Here is a 19,970-nt window from a genome sequence, read left to right as displayed (position 1 = left end):
TTTCTTGCGATTGTAAGCATATAATATAAAGTTCAAGCACATCTTATTTTCCAAGAGTTCCAAGACTTTATGTGCAACTAGTACGGACCATCATTTTTCTTCCAAGCATTATAAGCAGGCATGGTCCCAATGAGATAATGCCGAACCCATGACAGAAAGCACAATCTTTATCCTTGTTTAATTGTTCAGACAACTTGTTTCCCAGTTGACTTGGAACGTTATCTACCTGTGTTCAATTCTGTTATTTTCTATCCCACCACCATATTACTTTACTAGTCACTACATGTAAGGTTAGGATCTAGAGACACGTTTTTGACACACATTCTAACACTTATTTGTGGAGTCCACTTTGTAATGCATTTTAACGATCCAACAAATGGACGGATACAGTTTTAAAAAGAAAGGTCATTTGGTTTCCCATTTAGAAGATTTTTAGTATACATGACTTTTGAGGTAAGACATAAAAGATCAACGGTTCTTTGAAATATACGGAGTGGACCTCACAAAAATATGTTTAAAATCGTGTGCCTTCAATCCTAACTCCTATGTATGTATGTACGTATATATACACACATATAATATATATAATATGGTATATTATAATATCATATACATATACATTGAGATTCTCTAGATGCATATTAACTAAATAGTATTCGTAGTTTAGAATTAACACAGACAAAAGGAATCGATGTTTTTATTATAAAAATCCAAAAACAATAAACTTGCAGTAATGATTTTGTACATATACATTAGTAAGAAGATAAGGTATCACATGACTAGCTAGTAGATAGCAAAATATATCAAATTCAAGCTTTGTCATGATAAAGTATCAACCTTATTGGAATCATTACCATATAATCATGATTATTCATATTCTAGTCATCTATGTGTTCATAAGAAAAATCCACACAGCACTTCTGATATTAGGTAGCAATCAAATAGCATTGCCACGCACTTGTGACATTATGATTTGGGTTCTTATCCAAACCCTAACCATATAAAAATAATAATCAGCAAATGATATGGAATTCAAAACAAGAACAACAAAACAATTGGATCTTAGCATATACCCTCGATCTGTGTAGAATGATCGATATCGTAAACGTAGAAAATCCTAAACTTGAAGTTTGTTGCAAAAGCAGTTGGTTGTTAGATGTTCAGTCTTTGAGTACAATTTCTTACTTAAATTGGTGTACAACAATGACCTGATGGGAGAAATTATTACTAAAAGCCATCGAGTTCACAAACAAACAAGTAGAAGGGAAAAACATGACAATTCATTCACATATATGCATGGACAAGTCAAGCTATGAACAAAATTAAATGAATATTGGAACTTGGACACATTTCTCAGTCTCAAATTTGGATCCACAACCCCAGCTGAAGCTCTCCACAGAATATCCATCCAAAAATAAATAAATTGAGGCAAAAAAGCCTCCTTCACGAAGTGAAATTTAACACGTGCTAAGTGATGAACATGCAATAGATGTTCCAGTAGAAACAAATGAGATGGGTCAAGGAATGGGACCTAATCATCAATGATCATGATCCATGTATTTTAATCCCCAATTATCTTAATCCAAATTATCTATATCATTAGCAATTACTAGTTAATTAGAATCTTATCCGAAACATGGCCATTGAAACTTCAGAAAAAGTGGAAGAAAATTAACCACAAGGACAAAAACTAAAAGGTGTGGCAACACAACACAACATGGCCATTGAAACTTCAGAAAAAGTGGAAGAAAATTAACCACAAGGACAAAAACTAAAAGATGTGGCAACGTCGTGTTGCTTCGATCTTGGAGGCTTTCCTTTTTGAATTTTGGATGGCATAAGGAACCAGGACGTTTGTTAGGTAAAACATGACTTGATGGATCTGTTCGCGTGAGTCAGATATTTCTTTATTATAATTAATATTGTAATTTTTTTAATGATTGAAATTTTCTTGTTGTTACGGAATTTCTTATAACTCTATTCAACTATATAGTTTATATATATTTGACTAGTTTAATAATTCCGCTCATAATGCCAAATTATTATTGTAATTTTCAACAATGAGTTTTACAAAAGTTTCGAGTAGGGCGGATAGGCTAATCATCAAACTGCTCCGGAATAGATGAATCATCAAAGGCAATCACGAATGAATGGGCTTAAGAGTTTAAGCCTAGTAAACTATATAGTATGTATACATGGTGCCTCCTTAAGAGAAGAATACACATAATAATTCAAACCCTAATATTCTAGTACAATTTTATCGGATGCCAACCCCCAACCCACCCAATTGTCCCCCGCATAATCCAATACACATTGTTTAGTAATTAATAGAATGGATCAGAAGGATCATGTGACCTCTCTGGTCCTACTGGTTTTGTAACATAGTTTCTACGTGGCTCAATACACAATATTTTTAATGCTAAGGTAACTATCTGATTTTCATTTCAATCTTAATCTTTTTATTTTTTTGTTCTACTCAGTACCACATACTAAATTCTTTATCAAGACAATAAAATTTTGAGTTTTAATATTATATTGTGTGTTGAATATGCACATTCTTAATACGATATTAATATTACTTTGTTATTTGTGTTTTATATTTTGTGTGTTATTCATGTGCGGATTTGTTGAATACATTCTAACATTCACAAGTATTTTTCGAACTTATAACTCTCATTTGTTTTTCTCATTTTTCTTTCTTGGTAGTCCGATTCCTAGTTTTGAATATTTATTCTACTTTTGAAATTATGACCATATTGTCAGTAGTGAATTGTCTTATTCAAATTTATTTAGCCACAAAATGAAAGATAAAATGTTGAAATTAGCATTCTTTTGGCGTATGAAAGTTTGAAACCTTGAGTTCTAAAAAATGTCCAAGTTCATACTCACATTTAAGTTGTCCAAAATTCGATCCATTCTCAAATTGTCCTCATCCTACCCTTCAAGGGGAAAATTATTATTAGCTTTGCTTAGGTTGGTCAATCACCCAAACAATAATATTCTCTGAAAATTTGGAAGAAGAATTGCAATTGAGTTGTGGAAAATTCTCATGTCTGAATCAGAAAGGAAATGATCAGATTATGCGTTAGTTTAGATAATTATAGATACTATACCAAATCAATTAAATTACTATATTTACAGAAGCAAAAGCAATGACGCAAGGGCTCCCTCACTAGACACTATCAATTTCCATGACAGGAGCACCGATAGATAAATAAGCAAATGGAGTCTAAGTCATCACAAGTTCCAATAGCAGAAGCGCACACAAAAAAAAAAAAGCACTTAAACGAAAAGCACCTAATGATTCTTGGCATATTGGGAGGACGAAACCAAAGAGATCCCCAACGGTTGGATAAGAAAGACGGTAAAGAGTTAAAGTGGAGCTACTGTGTTGTAGATATTAGAAAACCAGCAAAAGGGATGAATTTTCTTCCTGCTACGAAAGAAACACGTGTGAAATGAATACCAGAACTTAATACTGATGAACTTTCTTCCGAACATCATAGGCGCCGAAAGCAACGTACACGTTTCGCTTTCATGAAGAATATAACTCAACACTGATGAAGTTTTCTCCATATGAATAATGGATTACATTAAGTGTGCATCATAATTAAAAGAAAAGGTCCGAGGCATAATTGCATGCTAAGCTGCAGTGTACAACAGCATAAAAGTACAAAGAATCATGTGATTTTAGCTTATTTGTATTGAAATGATCATATTCCATCACATTCTTATGAGTACAGTCTGAGAAAAAAATACAATTTGTATATAGCAAGAATTAGGTTTTTCCCAACTATACTTCCAAGATGTGCAAGCCCTCTGAACTCCGGTGCACGCCTTCCAAATTACTAGTTGAAAAGGCTTCAAGTTTTCCTCTCTGCAGATGCTCAAGGAAATCCATGACGACTGGATCAGTCCAAGGAGCTCCAAATGGAGCTTCAGCGCCTGCAACCCACCCTAGATGGCCACCTTTGGGTGTGACTATCAACATGCAGTTTGGATTGTCCTGTGAAAACAGTAAGGGATGTACTATATTAAAATGCCGATAGAACATAGAAGGAGATCACAAGAGATATGTCCAAAGAAATATTCTTTACAAGCAGAGGGAACACGAGGGTAGCTCAACAGTAAACCAATCCATTTGATGCAACTGATCTAAGGAAGATAACCTCTTTCTTTAGATTTTCTAAAAATCCCAAGCATATGGTGTCCCTTGAATTTTTACAAGGAAGAGAGACTCCCTAGTCAATTCATTTTTAAGGGTATGTTCAGTCTAGAACAATCCGTCCGCACAGTCTTCTCCCCTAAACCCTATCACGTTAGTTAGTATTTCAAAATTTGTGGTTTATCTTGGTGTATAAGGCATTACACATGCTGAATTATATTGAAAATAACAAAATACAAGAACTATTGGAGAATTAACAAATAAACCACTAATCCCTATGTTTGGATGAGGGACTTTCAAAATACCAAGGAACTCTACACTAGATTGCTAAAAATGCAATACAAGAACACTGCCAATAAACTACTCGAGCACTACAAAGCCACTACTAAAACACTAAATAGGCAACTTAAAAGCAGAATCTTAAATGACACCTTTCAAGGAGTCATTCGGAAGTTCTCTCATATGTATTGCATCTAGTCATTTCCAGGTCTCTCTATCTGACTTTTCTAGAGCATTCCTAACAAATATTTCCTCAGTTTTCATTGCACTATTAAGGCCTTCATCCAAAGTTAATGTTGAACGTAATTTAGAAAATAGTATCTTGGTCTCGAGACACTACAAACCTTGATATCCTCACGAGGAATTCCCCGGTTTGAAGCAATTGGATCATTTTCCGCCTGAAACCCATAAGAACAATAAGTGTAAGCTCATTTGAGTTAGTTGAATACACTTTTAATTATTCCACTCATGCAATCAAAATAAGAACACTATGTTCGATAGAAAGGATATAACTCTAAAGGATGGATATGGTAAGTCATGACGAAGGAAAGAAGTAGTTCTGTCCTCTTCTTGTTTCGAAATGGATAAGCAGTGTGAAATATAATATAAAGCTATGGATTACCACTATCCATCCATAAAGTGGATTGAAGATATAAAAAAAAAAAAACAGTAATCTCATAACTTGTGCTTATTATGCTCATCAATCCCTCGACCAATCTATTCATTGTTAGAGGGAGAGATGATACTGGGCATGGGGTTCCTTATCCCTCTGTTTTTCCTTTCCACTCAAATAAGCAACTTCAAGGATTGACAATCTCCCTCCCGTCACTAACATCTTGCATCTTTCCTTCGCTCTCCCTTTTTTATCATTCCTACCAAACTGGGTATAAGAATACACCGCCGAACAGATATGCCCAGGCTCGATGTGTCTCATATTTTTTATAACAAGTCCATTATAAATTTAACCAGAATAAAAACGAAGCTTTTAGAATCTACACACTTCAACATCGGCTGCAAGATTCATAAAATTTCTATTAACCATATGAAATGTTCGAGAGAAAAGTACCTGAATGCAAAGCAATGGTGTGCAGACATCCTTTATGGAATTTGAACTACTGGAATTGGAGTAGTAGTCATCTACTGACTTGAAGCCAAATGAAACTGCAAGTTTTCATTGAAGGTGTTCTCATCAGATGAATGTCGTGTTATCCCATCTGAAATCAAATGGTTTCATGTACACAATATACGTACCACGAGTTAGTCCATCATCAAACTCCCTGACGGACTTTGCTTTGGCAGCCAACGGAATATTATACTCACCATCCATGTCTTCAAAGAGTAGAGCATGCCTACAATGTAGAGCCGTAAAATTGGGTTATTTATCGATCTCAAGCTGAAATAACTGTTGAGAACATAAAATTAATAATGCATGATATTTACTTCTTGAAAATTTTGCAGAGTGAATTTGCAAGAGCTTTGTCATAAACATTATTAAAGCCCTTATGGAAGTCCTCGTCTGCAATGACCAAATTGAAAGGATTACACAACGAGACAGCACCAGAAAGACGGCATGCATTAGATTCCTGCAGGTACCACATCATTGGAATATAAATGAAATGAAAGTGGAGCAAAATGGGTTAAAGAAAATCCCAGTGCAAATGGTAGGTCGGACTATTTATAAGTGAAGATAAGATGTAACTTCATTGAAAATTCAAGGCCATAGAACACTACTATATGGACATATATGACTAACATTAGCTCTATATTTACATGCCAAGTGCAGATTGCATGACCATCCAAATCCAACTTGTACACCATTCTATAGTTTAATGGGCCTGCTGAATCCAGATAAACTGTAAACGTTTGTTTCTTTTTCTGCCAGATATATATTTAAGTTCCTATTATATTTCAGCTCAACACATCATTTGTTGGTCTTAAAGGCATTGATGAATTCCGTTGAGCAGAAACAACAGCTTTCTACAACTAGCTAGAGTACTGCCTTCTAAAAGCTACCACTATATATCAAAATTACCAGCACATTAGACCAATCAGACATACACAACATAAGTCAGCAAGAGCAACAGACACCAAAAGTTTTTAGTGAAAATCAATGATCCAAACGAACAAAACGAAATCCTGAAAGCGATTCATCAGTCACAAACTATATAGACAGAATGTGCGAGGAAATGAGAGAAGTTACACTCTACCTGACCCAAGTAGCGAACGAGAATGTTAGCGCCAAGAGACCAACCAACAGCATAGAGATTAGCTTTCGGATACCGAGTACCAACATGAGCCACTACTTCACACATATCTCCTAAAAATGAAGCCGAATAGAACTGCATATCAGCGCCATAAGATAACTAATCACAAAGCTGGCTTAAAAACCACATCAAAAAGTTCAAATCTTCAGCATAAAACTCCCATCAACGATTAAGAACAAAAAAAAAAAAACGACCTGAACTCGAAAACAACAATCCCACTACAACAAGTATCAATCTTGCCAATTGTAAACGATGCAGCAAAAAATGTTGATTGGGATCAAAAATCAAACACAGAGAATCATGAATTGGGTTCAATTGAAAGACTAGAGAACTGATTGGGCCAAGTGAGAATACCTGAGGAGTTGTTACAGGACTGCCGCCGCAACCGCGGCTGTTGAACACCACCACCCGCCACCCTTTACTTTTGGCGCGAACCAGCATGTGCTTCACATACGAGTCATCACTCCCTCCAGTTAAACCAGGCTGCAAAAACACCCATTACCCAAAATCCAAAACTCAATTTCTAACTCAAAAGTTTTCCCCTTTTTTCCTTTTTTATGTAATTTCCCGGGAAACAAACCGGAAATAAAGGAAGAGAAATGTGAGAACGAACGAACCAGGAGAATGAGGAGCGGGGAGTCGGGGGGCAAAAGGCGGTCGTCGCCGGATACCCAGTCGAGGGCAACGGCACCGTCGTCTGCAGTACGGAGGCATTCGCGACGGAGCCTGACGTCGGGAGTGGACCTGTAGAACGAAGCGAATATGGTCTCGACGTGACGGTTCGACCCGATTACCGGATACGCGTCGTAGGGTCGGGTCAGGGTGGTGAGAGCGGGGAGGAAGAGGTCGCAGCCGCCGCCGAGGATTTCGAGGGACGGATGGGCCATGGGGGCGGCGGATGAGGTGACGTGGAGGGGGAAGCAGGCGGGGAGGCGAGTGTAGCTGTGGAGGTGGGACACGTGGCGTAAGTAGGAGAGAGGTGGTGAGTTGCCCAGGTAGGCTCTGGCCATTGGTTGTTTGGTTTTGTATTTAGTGGATCGCTTGAGGAGTGGTTTTTGGAAAGACTGAAAAAAAATATTTCCTTCTCCTTTAGTTATTTTTCCCACGAACAGATGATGATTATATTAAAATAAATATAATCGTACATTTAATTTGGAAATTGGAAATGATGGTCTTATGAAGTATAATTTTTGGTACAATTTTTTGTTAACTTTATATAATCCTCTACACATCAAAGGAGTGATTTCAATGACACGAGTATCATTGTTATCTCTTCCTCCGTTATCACATTAACACCGAATAAATGACATTTGGAGGTAAAAACAACTTCCATGTACTGTTATTGTGAAATACGTACAAAATTATAGCTAATTTGGAAATTAGAAATGATGGTCTTATGAAGTTTAATTGTTAGTACAATGTTTTGGTAACTTTACACATCAGAGGAGTGACTTCAATGACATAAGTATCACTGTTATCTCTTCCTCCGTCGTCATATTAATCCTGAATAAATGACATTTTGGAGGTAAAAACAACTTTCATGTACGAGTGTAACTTTGTAAGTGGCTTAATATTTTCACACATGACGGCTTTGAAAAATATAATAAAAAAGATAAATTTTTATTTAACCATATAATTAACCCCCACAAATTCACCTCAAAACCGTCAATTAATTTCCTTAACCTCATTCAACCTTCTCCAAATACTTCTGCTTCTCCTCCTCCGTCATGAACGCCGTGACCGGAAAAGACTTCCCGATCCCCATCGGAGTCTTGAAAACGATCTTCTTCCCCGCCGGATCCTCAACGCTCATCTCAGATATGGTGACCCACAGAAAAACCTGCTTGCTCTTGATCCCAGTCATCTTCTTCATCCTGCACTTCTCCACGTACCCAGTCACCTCAGTTGCGTAGCTGACACGTGTGTTGGACCCCTCAAAGAAGTGCTCGTAGGGTTGCTTCTGCTTCATCCACACGAACCCAGTTTCTCTGACCCTCCCGCACTCCACGAGGTCCTGCAGGGGGAGGACACCTTTGGGAAACCCTAGCTCTTGTAGCATGTCTATGGACTGCCGGTAGCAATCTTCGGGGCCGTAAACGATCTCGGCCCCGGCACGCTGCTTGTCTTCAACAACAAGTTGCTTGCCACTAGCCATTTCTTGAGGATTATCGTGAGCAAAATCTTTGATATTTTTCGGAGTTTTTGGATGGAGGCTTTGAAGGCTTGGAGCTTTTTGTTGGTTGGGTTGAATTAATAAATGGGGAGAGTAATTAAGAAATGGGCTTAAAAGTTGTTGGATGGAGGTTGAGCAGAATTAGGGTTTGGAAAGGGATCAGGTGGGTTGTTCACCAAATGGACATTGGGTTTATTGTGCCATTGTCGGTGGGATGCTCTCACCTACTTTGTGTTTATGGTGATAATAATAGACTAATAATAGATGGGTGATGTTATTTTGAGGGTAGGAGAAATTTTTCAGTATGTTGGGAATACGATTTAGCGTATCAAGTATAATACACTTTGTTGGAAACTTTAAATTGCCAGAATGTTGGAAACTCTTTCAATTCTTTTTCAATTATATGTTCTGCAAAGTGAGTAAAGCCCTCAAGTGGTAATCGAAATTAGATATTTTTATTGAAACAATGCGAGCATGTCCATGCACATTGGGGAGGCCAAATAACCATGAGTGCAAATAAACCCGAGGAATAAAATTTCTACCAATTATATATTACATTGGTATACCAGTTCGTATTCCCAGCACACTAAAAAATATCTCAAAATCTACGCTTGCTAACACATTCTTTATTACAAGCAAAATTCTATATCCGTATATAATAATTGTTTATTTGTATTTGAGAGAGTGTTAGCTAACGTGCCAATTTTATGTATCACATAACATTTAATTGCTTACGACTTGGCTAAAGAAAAGTTAGCTTTGTTCATGTACATTTGGTGTGCTTACCAGTTACCATTAACTTAGGGTTTCTAAAAGGGGAAGGAAAAGGCTTTGCAACGGTTTCACATGGTTTGGCGTGTTAGATGATTATACTAAGCTATGTTAGATTAAAAGTTGGTCTAATATGATACCAAAACCAAAACCTAAAACCCACGGCTCCCATCCACCTTGAAAATGTTTTTGAGGGCTAGGGTCAGTAGGAACTTGCACGTTGTGACCAGGAACATCGTGGGTTGATCCTGGCCATTAAAACATCCATGATCAAGAACAACACGAGCGTGTGTCCGACTGATCTTAACAAATCCATTATAAGATCTTTCCAATCACTATAATATCAAAGAATGTTACGTTGTAATGTTTTCTTACTAGACTTATGTTTTCAAACCCATGCTTGCATTTTCAGACAAGTATATAATGCATGTCATCTCACTCTGGTAATATCTGCTGATGACTAGAAGTTGAGAAACTTTTAGGTGTCAATTTGTTTGAATGAATTTTAACAGAAATGCAAAAATAGGTTCAATTCTGCCATGCGTATAACGTTCACAGCTGAAAATTAGGTAAAAGATCGGAGTAAAACAACACAAAACTTGACAAGGTTTGATGATCTTACGCAGTGGATATTCCGTATGTACCACAATATCTTGGTCAACTGACAACTACAGCAACTACGAGCATATCTTGGTCAACTGACAACTACAGCAACTACGAGCATTACTATCTACAAAATTACACTAATACAAACAAGAAACATCCGATTAACAGGTGATAGCTTTCTCCGCGGTTAATAGTTACATATATGCGTATCTAAAGACCAAAAATCAACTACGATAAACAAGATAAGACATTTTATGAACAGAAAATCCAGGGTCAAGACTTATTCCTAAAGAAATGCCATCATATAATGAACTTTTCCTTAGAAGAGAGAAATAAACGAGTAGTAAACTGTTGCGAACAACACAAGAAGCTCGTATCAACACTAGTGTTTTTCCTTGTCCTTTGGAATATCCTTCGGTGGAACCTTTGATTCCAGTTCCTTGGTGATTCTATGAGAAAATCCATTAAGTTGTATTAAGATGCAAGACCACTAACAAAAACTATATGAAAGCAGAGTAAATTGTTTCGAAATAAACATAAAACGACATGTCACAATTCATTGATTCCTCGAGATCACACTTATTTTACACAATGATCAAAGTCCACTGTCCAGGTTTGGCTGGACAAAATTTTGTACACCGCACCACTGTTTGATAACAAATCAATCTTGGTTTATCTTAAAAACTATGAACACGAAGAATAGAACCAAGTAATACAATAATGAAAGTCTCTTACGAGCTGCCCTTCGATTTGAGGGCTGATTCCAAAATATAGAAACTAATGCCCTACTCCAACCAAAGAATCGAGACTAGGGTAAAACTGAAAAGCTAAGATAAAAGAGAAAAGGCATGCCTACTCGTTTAGGTAATACAGTACATCTAAGGATTTGAAAATTAAACCCTTCAAACCCCCATCAAACTAACATCTCTCACACAGGAGACCAATTTCACACCATTACTTGCTAACTTACGAAACCTTCCTCTTTTCCAACATCAAGACAAAACAACGAAAACAGTTCATGATAACATCAGAAATCTTCACCCAATCTGAATATAAAGCATGTAGCAATCTGCGGAACGTTAACTCTAATCCATGTTAAGAGTGACACTAGCACGGTAAAGAAGCATTTTCAAGAAACATATAGAATTCAAATGAACTGCCAGATTAAAATTTTGACAAAATTGAGCCCCTACTTGCAAACATTTAAACAATTTCTTGGTGAACATATTTTACAGAAAAACAAAACGAAAAAGAAGGAGAAGAGGATTACTTGGGGGATTCTTCCTCGAGCCAGGTGCGGATATGTTTGACATTGCGCTTGAAGATGGTAGCTGATTGTCGCACATCACCCCTCAGCATAAGAATCACTGCGCCTACACCAGCGACTGTCAGTATGAAGTTTGTCAAAGCCATACTTCTTTCTGCTCCTTGCAAAACCTAGTTCCGCGACGATAGTAAACGCAGTTCAAAACATAAAACCAAAGTTTTAGCTAACTTAGCCAAAAGGAAGGATATCTATTCGCGGAATATTGCGATTATCACTATCTTTTCGTGTGCCAAGAACACTATTTTACAAAACGATACAACTATGTTGAAAAATCCGTCATATTTATTGTCGAAAAAGCTCAGGAAATAAAACCCAAGTGAGGATTAATTAAAATCAAAGTCCAGAGTTCATCGCAACATTAGTTCAATTCAAGCAACATCAAATATTCAAATCAATAATTCAAAATTTTGAAACTTAAATTAGCTTCCCAACTATTCAAACACGGAAGCAAAAGCCCCATCTCAACTGGGTCAGTAGCCATGGCCGCTGAGTAATTAATAATATTATTATTATCTTAAACAATCTTAATCTGAATCAAGTCACAAAAACGCCACAAATCAGCACTACAATGTAAAATTGGATTCAGAAAATCAATTGTGAATATAAAAACAGAAATTAAATATGATAGTGGCAGTAGATTACCCAAGAGAAGTTCGGGTGGTGAAGTGGGAAACTTGGGGCTGCTCCTGGGCGGGTGGCTTCGCGGGAAACGGAGACGGCGGTGCGAAAATGTGGTGGCGGCGAAGGTGCAGAGGGATTTTGTGAGAGAGAGAGAGAGAGAGAGAGAGAGAGAGCGTGAGCAACGAAGGTTGCGGATCAAGTTAAAATATGGATTTTGGCCTGTCTTGATATTTGCATGGACTCATTTTTAAGGCCCAATAAGTCGTTGTTGTTTTCAATCCTCTCAATTTATTCTTGGCAACTATGGTTCCCACTTGAAAATGCTTATGGAGAAAGCACTTGTGCTTGTGAGCGATTTTGACAGAGAGCACAATAAATCAAGTGCATTTTGAAAAACTACTATGAAGGACATATTGAAGAAGCTAGAAGCTTCGATTGAAAGCAAATAACAAGTTCCCTTGTAATATATGAGCATTTTTATGTTTTTGTCGCACGTTTATAAATAGTTTGGGTATTTTGAGGGTGTTTCTTGCTCTACCAAAGCTCATAGCATCCAACACATGTACCATTCAAGTCATAACTTGTTGAGCGGGAAGGAACTCAAAATTATCGACGTCTGGGTCCACAGCTCGTCTATATAGAGGGATGTAATTTCACTTTCTTTTTTTTTTTTTTTGATTGAGAAAAGTTTAGGGGGAGGGGAGGTCACCCCATCCCCAAAGCCTGGACATACCACAAACCACTTTGAGGAATTACGGAGGGGATGTTAGCTCTTTTCTTGGTTTTTAAGATCCTACCAAGAGAGATTGTCATCTTGAACTTAGACATTGGTCTAGCAAAGAGAATGATCATTACCTACTCAACCAACTCTCGTTAATCAAAGATGTGATTTCTATACACTCTTTTTAGTTTTTCAGAAATTCAAACTATCAAATTAAATAAACAAAAATAACTATCAAATTAAACTAAAAAGAATGTGTTTCTCATTTCGCGTAATAAAAATTGAATCCATACAATGAGAAATGAAGACAAGGAAGAATCTAGAGTTTCTAAAAAAAGTCAAGGAAGATTTGCACTAGGAAACCTAACACGTAAAATCTTTCCAAAGAAATGGGGTCGTGATGATAAGGGTTCGGAATCAATGGCTTTAGTTTTGGGGCTATCAATATTATCCAAATTCCCACCACACTGACCGCACCAAACTTTGGTTCTTTCTTGTCTCCCAAGATCTCTCTTTTTCCCTTTTTAAAGCTACACTTTCCCTACCATCATGATTAATCACAAGAAATAATATTTTCAAGCAATATTTTTTGGCTCGTTAATCATCAGCTACTTGTGTTTTAAAATAAACTCTTAATACATGTAATCACTCACAAATTATCTTCTTATTAGATATAAATTCAACTATATTTATATTCGTCAATGGACGAATTCAGAATGATCGATCTCATAGTTTGACTCATTTTGTATGAAGAAAGAAAAAAAATTATTATCACTTGTTATTCATTTCGTAAACACTTTAATGACTAAGAAACACTATTCTAAAAATTCTCGTTTGGACGCTAATCGGATGGTCACCGATCCGATTAATCTCTAGGTGTTTGAAAATTAAGAACAGGCGCTTAAACCTACTCAAGCATCCGCCTAGGCACCCGACTAGATCGCATCTCTCGCTTAGACAAGAAACTTATAACTTTCATTTTGCATTTTATTTTTTTAATAACTTATAAGAGACTTGTTGAATAATTACATGAACACACATTATATGTTTGTTCCTCATATTTTCATTATGTTCTAATACTTTATAATTTATATGCCATTATATTTTTGTAGTTTATGTATCGCAATGAAACTATGTATTTTAAGTACAACCAGACACTTATTTATACAATATATAATAAAGTACAGCCAGACATTTATTTATATAATATATAATAAATTTACTTACTTGCCTAGCCGTCTAGACGTTAGGCTCCAGCCGCCCGCTCAACTAGCGTCTAATATCTTTTAGAACCTTGCCAAGAACAATGGAATGCTTTATGTTCAAATATATAATCCTACGCAACTATAGTGAGTGATGTGCCTTATTAATCCGAATAATTTATGACCTGTTTGGTGCAGCCACATACACGGCGCACATACTATAACACTCTACTAATCAGATGGCTTATTATGTGCTTAATGCAACCACGTACACCAAACGGTTGTGTACATACTAAAACACTACTATTTCGAAAAGTTTATGACGTGCTCAATGAGACTACATACACCAGAAGATTGTGCGCATACTAGAACACTTTTAATTACAAGTAATTTTTTACGCAATTTAATTGCAAGTCCATGCTACTCGGCTAAACATGAATCAAATGGTTTCTCATCGGAAGTTGGAACTACTATCTAAATCTAATTCAACAAGACTCATGGATATGAAAATTTTTATTTGAACTCATCTAATCTCTTTTTACATCTAGCTTACTCTCTTCATCCATAATTTTTTTAATTAAAGAATTAATATCTTTTTAAAGTCAAATTTATTACCTAAACTACGATCACAACCCAATTCAAAATGTAAAGCTTCCTTTGCCCCTGTATAATTGCATATGACTAGCATTTCCATGGTTTTTTTTTTTTCTGCTACCAAACCCATCCATAGACTTGGGATCCAAGAGATCCTTCCACAGATTTGAATTTGCCAGAGAATGCGATGCAAGCTCCAGTTCAGTCCATCACTTTGCCAGAAAAAAATATTTGACCTTGAAGCATTGGATTTGGATGGAGACATGCCACCTGCTAGTGAGTGGTCAAGGTTTATGAGGTTGGGCAATCGTTATTTACAGCAACAATCAAGTTATATGTCTTTGCATTACTAATTAAAAGTTCTTGTAATGGTGTTTTGGGGGCAGACAGATGGCAGAGAAAAACAAATACAATATAATATAATAAGTATAAAATTTAATCCAAAGAAGAATCAAACAAACAAAATATCTATAAATCCAGTCATACTTTAGTTGGAGGATTCAAAACTTTAAAATCACTATCCATCAATAAAAAAAACTTGTTTTTATCTATCAGAACTATTAAGGTTATAGCTGGAATGGACGTAGAATAAACAAAGGGTGATGTTAGTGTTTAATTATAATGTATGGGTTTATTAACAAATTTGAGTTTTATTATTAATTTCATTTTGTACTTAATAGTAACTATGCAATAAGGTAAAATAGACAATTAACATTTAAAATTTAAATTAAATATAAAAAAAAGTTAAATGAATTTAAATAAAATTTCTCCATGGATATTGATAGTAAAAGGAATGGGTGGTTGTCTCAGAATCTCCCTTGCCAGACTTGATGATTCAGAGTGGGTCCCACCACATAACTACAAGCGGGGCCCTTAGTTGATCACGATTTTGGTCATAGTGGGATCTGGACCCTTGGTCACTCGCAGCATCACCAGAAACCCTCCAAGTTGCATAAAAGAGAATATTTTGAGACTCGTTGAAACTTGCTTTGACAAACCAAATCTCATCTCTCTCTCTCTCTCTCTCTCTCTCTCTCTCTCTCTCTCTCTCTCTCTCTCTCTCTCTCTATATATATATATAAAAATAAGTGAGCATCTTAAAATAATGAAACATTCAAAATACTATAAGATTTTCTTTTCAAGATTATAATAAGGATCTCAAAATTATATTTATTCATGTTGTAAAGGATACATGTACTCAATTGTCATTACAAAATAGCGAAGACTAATACCAAGGTCATAAGAAGAGTTTAATATCGTGTGCTTGTAACTAAGACTATCTCTTAAGAGGGCACTTGGGATCGAAAACTGAAACCGAAATATAGCTTAATTTGGATCGCATCAAACAGTTCGATTTTTGCAAACTAAAACGATTTCGGTTTGGAACCAAACCTAAAGCTAAACTAACAATTTGGTTTAGCCTAAACGAAATCGAACCGAATTGCAAATATTAAAAATATTTAATTTTTCAAATTAGGCGTTGGGTGTAATTGGTTATTTAGTAGAATCCTCAGTCCAGTATGGACTCGACCACAACTTAGCATGGCCACAAACCATTCGACTTGGATTAGGCGATAGCGAGAAACTTGAAACCAAACTTCAAACTTGAACGAATGCCCAAAAGGGATTTCCTGGAATTTAGTATGGTGGTTATCAATTTTGGTGTTTATTTCTGTATCGTTTGAGGGCTGAAACAAATTGGAAAAAAAAAAATATATATATATTAAAACATCCCTTGGAGATGATTTGGACACAAAATTTGGAGGCATTCTTCAGTGCCCGGAGATGATTCGGACACAAAATTTGGAGGCATTCTTCAGTGCCCTGGGGTGGGGGGTGGGGGCGGCGTCGGAAAGGGATCTTCTCCGGATCCCTTCCATCTATTCCTTCTCATCAAACAATCCGGACCCTTGAAATTTGATCCAACGGCTAAAAACACGGGCCCATTTTAAAAGTTATTATAACTTTAGCCGTTGAATCAAATTTAAAAAATCGAATTGTTTGATGAGAAAGATTAGATGGAAGGGATTCAGATACGATCCCTTTCTCCGCCTGCCGGGGGGGGCGCGCGGGGAGGGTGGGGGTGTGGGGTGTGGAGTGGGGGATGTGCGAGAGAGGGTGAGGTCAAAACATTGGTAGAGTGTGGGTCTCAAAGTCTGTTGGTGGGGTGGGGTGGGGTGGTTATGTTTGTGTCTGGGGCGTAGGAATTACACGATCCAGCAACTAAACTATAGAATTTCTCCAATCTTTGGTTATTTTTCTTCCACTCCTTGGTTAGAGAAGGTCCAAGCACGATATTAAAGTAATTGATTGTATGATTTAGTTCAGCTGGTCTTAAGCTCACAAATACACTATACCCGTTCAAAATAGACTACAAATAATAAATGATTTGATTCGCTTTTAACATTTCGCTACTATACATAGCAAGTAACAAATACCAAAGCTATACGAGAAATTATAAATACAAATTGAATAAAGTCTGTGAGCGGATCGTGAGATTAATTCAAGGTCCATAGGCAAATGTATAAACATCATTTGTCAGATTAGTACTTTTTCCCCATATCAAAATATGTTCCGAGTTTAAATCTCTATCCATATAAAACTACTAATATCATTTCAAAGTCTAATAATATCCAAAATTATATATATATACTAAAACTCATGTTTGCTTGAAATATTGTTCATTGAACAGTGTGATTCTGCTTTTGCCTCTGCTCGATTTGTTTTGAAACACGTGGGATCCCTTCCGACTTTATTTGAATTGCAATAAAATTCCTAATTCGTCTCTAACCAAAAGACTCACGGATCTTCAAGAAAGAACTTAAAAAATCACCAAATTCATCGCCTTTACAATGGAGTTTCCTAATTTACTCAGCAAGTAAATTAGGGAACACCATAGTGAGTATCCCATGCTTCATGTGATGACACTTTAAGAAATAAGCCGAGGCATGTGGTCCGGCAACACTTGAGTGCTTTTGTCTCCTCATTGTCTCTGCAAAATGTGCACCAATATATAATTAAAATCCCACATCTAATTTGTATTTGTAAATTGTGTGCCATGTGAGCTAATTCCATCTTCAATAATCCCACTTAATTATAATAATAATCACAACTTGTCTTTTTGACTTTTGCATATGCTTATGGAAGTAAATCACTTTTAAGAGGCATGTTATGATGAAACATCTCAATTATGCAGATCACAGTGATTGTGGGAAGAGGATAAAGCCAGGGAATAAGGTCATAATTAAAAGATTAAAGTTCTATCAACTATCAAGTTGGTTGTCCATTTGTACTTTTTTTTAGTACATTGATATTTTTACACTAAGAAGAGAGGGAGTTCGGCCATTTGTATTCTTTTGTTCTTGGATCCGGCTTCTCTGCCCTCCCAGTTCCCATACACTCTCATTCCCCCCTGTTTTGTGCGGTCACGGTTAAGTCATGTGAATATTTTATGTTGATTTTTTTTTATAGAGATAATAAGACAAAAAATAATAATGATATAAAATTTTGACGTGACTTAACCGTAACCACACAAATAGAAAGAGATGAAAATATATGGGAATTGGAAGAGCAGCCAAGTCCTTTGTTCTTTCTCTTATTTGCACGTTAATGTCCAGCCTTTCATAGTGATACTGATGTAGACGACCAAAATATCTATTTACAAAGAATATTTTGGTAGTAGAGTTAAAATTCAAAAACTAAGCTATAATTCATAGGGTTATTCTATACTCTAGAAGAAACAACCACAATAGGATGTGATCAAAATTTTGAGGAAAAAAAATATAATCAAAATGGGGGTCTGACTATAATATTTACATGTATTTAATATACTTATTCTCTAATATTTAATTATAATTCATGTGAATATATGTGTTTAATTCAATCACCATTTGACTGTCGAGATGATAATTGTATTAAATACATGTAAATATTGTACCTCCGAACAAAAGAGATTGCACTAAGCAGTATGAAATATAATTAGCTGGTCAATCAGTCTATACAGGTGAACAACCAACACAACATTGCAACTAAATCTATAGATTAATGCTTTAATAAGATAATTATGGTAAACGTTTACCAAAATTTAGTGCACAAAAGTGATAGAAAATAGATCTTTATCAAATTATAGATTTACCCTATTCAAATTAGGAACATTGTAGATATAAAATGTTTTTAATAGTACTTACTACTGCCATTAAGTACTACGGTTTAATGATATTCTTCTTTATTTATAAGGTAAATTTGATTCTTAGGTTCAATTTTTGTCAAAAATAATTTTGAATTACATTATTACTACCCCATTATGAAGTTAAGTTGTACCACTACATCATTTGTTTGTTCTGAACAAAATGAAATTACCGACACATCACAGGCCTGCGTTATTGTTTTTCTCACAAACCAACCGAGTAAAATTGGGCCGGACCAATCCTAATTTCCCAGCCGTTGACCTCGCTCCAAGACTCCGACCCTCCAAGTCTCCGATCTACCTTTTATCCTGTCCCACTCACCCTCTATCATCAACAGAGAGGGTAGAGAGATAGAGAGAGAAAGATTCGCATACCAAGTTACCAATAAAGACTAGAGGGAGAGATTTATAGACATAATAATATAATAATTTTTAATTGGCTTATTCGACCATCTCTAAAGGAGATGTCAAATCTAAATGGAATTTCATGTAATCAAATTTGCATATAGGAGTGAGCTCCAACCGATATATCAATCTTATGTGAATTAACATATAAGTTTTGATATGTCAAATTTGACATATGAGAAAATGTGATGTTAGTTTTTTTTAATTATTTTATTATGTGGATCTTATTAATGCACCAATTATAGATCTTAAAAAATGTATTTTAATTGATTTTTTTTAAAAAATGGGTCTTACAAATATTATTTATAACAAAGAAACATATCAGTTGGAAAAAGAGAAAATCTGACATTGCCACATCAATCATCAAATTAACATTTGACATTTATCTTTTGACATATCCTTTGGAGATGCTCTTATATTTTCTACATGCATCCCATCTTTTCTATACACTCCACATTTCTCAAATCTTATAAAGCGTTTAATTTGGACAAAAAATGCTGACTGGAATTTGACAAAAGATTCCGCTTGGGATTTAAAGTATATGTGGGTTGTTTTCAATTCCACCATTAAAACCATGTCGTCTCTTTTTAATATTTGGTGATAATTTTAGGTGTTTAATTCTTCATGTAATCGTTGTGATCTCTACAAGATGAATA

At 35.8% G+C, this 19,970-nt stretch overlaps 2 protein-coding genes and 1 long non-coding RNA gene across 3 annotated transcripts; all 3 read right to left on the bottom strand.

Annotated features, from left to right (window-relative positions):
- Positions 1 to 3,685: 3,685 nt before the first annotated feature.
- LOC103950147 (embryogenesis-associated protein EMB8-like) lies at positions 3,686 to 7,952 on the bottom strand. The gene is made up of 8 exons (XM_018648167.2): positions 7,326 to 7,952; positions 7,063 to 7,191; positions 6,652 to 6,783; positions 5,885 to 6,027; positions 5,696 to 5,793; positions 5,511 to 5,605; positions 4,789 to 4,842; positions 3,686 to 4,006 (listed from the first exon to the last, which is right to left on the bottom strand). The coding sequence occupies exons 1-8, from the start codon at positions 7,716 to 7,718 to the stop codon at positions 3,794 to 3,796; spliced, it is 1,257 nt and encodes a 418-aa protein (XP_018503683.2). The 5' UTR covers positions 7,719 to 7,952; the 3' UTR covers positions 3,686 to 3,793.
- A 355-nt stretch (positions 7,953 to 8,307) lies between these two features.
- Positions 8,308 to 9,111, bottom strand: LOC103950122. Its single transcript, XM_009361271.3, has one exon. It carries the CDS (start codon positions 8,861 to 8,863, stop codon positions 8,393 to 8,395), a length of 471 nt encoding a protein of 156 aa, XP_009359546.2. The 5' UTR covers positions 8,864 to 9,111; the 3' UTR covers positions 8,308 to 8,392.
- A 1,285-nt stretch (positions 9,112 to 10,396) lies between these two features.
- LOC103950123 lies at positions 10,397 to 12,384 on the bottom strand. The gene is made up of 3 exons (XR_667634.3): positions 12,228 to 12,384; positions 11,529 to 11,695; positions 10,397 to 10,707 (listed from the first exon to the last, which is right to left on the bottom strand). It is a non-coding gene; the product is annotated as an uncharacterized LOC103950123 (long non-coding RNA).
- Positions 12,385 to 19,970: the final 7,586 nt, after the last annotated feature.

This window comes from the organism of the source record quoted next, unplaced genomic scaffold (assembly GCF_019419815.1).
Source record: "Pyrus x bretschneideri cultivar Hongxiangsu unplaced genomic scaffold, Pyrus_bretschneideri_v1 Contig42, whole genome shotgun sequence".
Lineage (NCBI taxonomy): Eukaryota > Viridiplantae > Streptophyta > Magnoliopsida > Rosales > Rosaceae > Pyrus > Pyrus x bretschneideri.
This window is presented reverse-complemented; position numbering and strand designations above follow the sequence as displayed.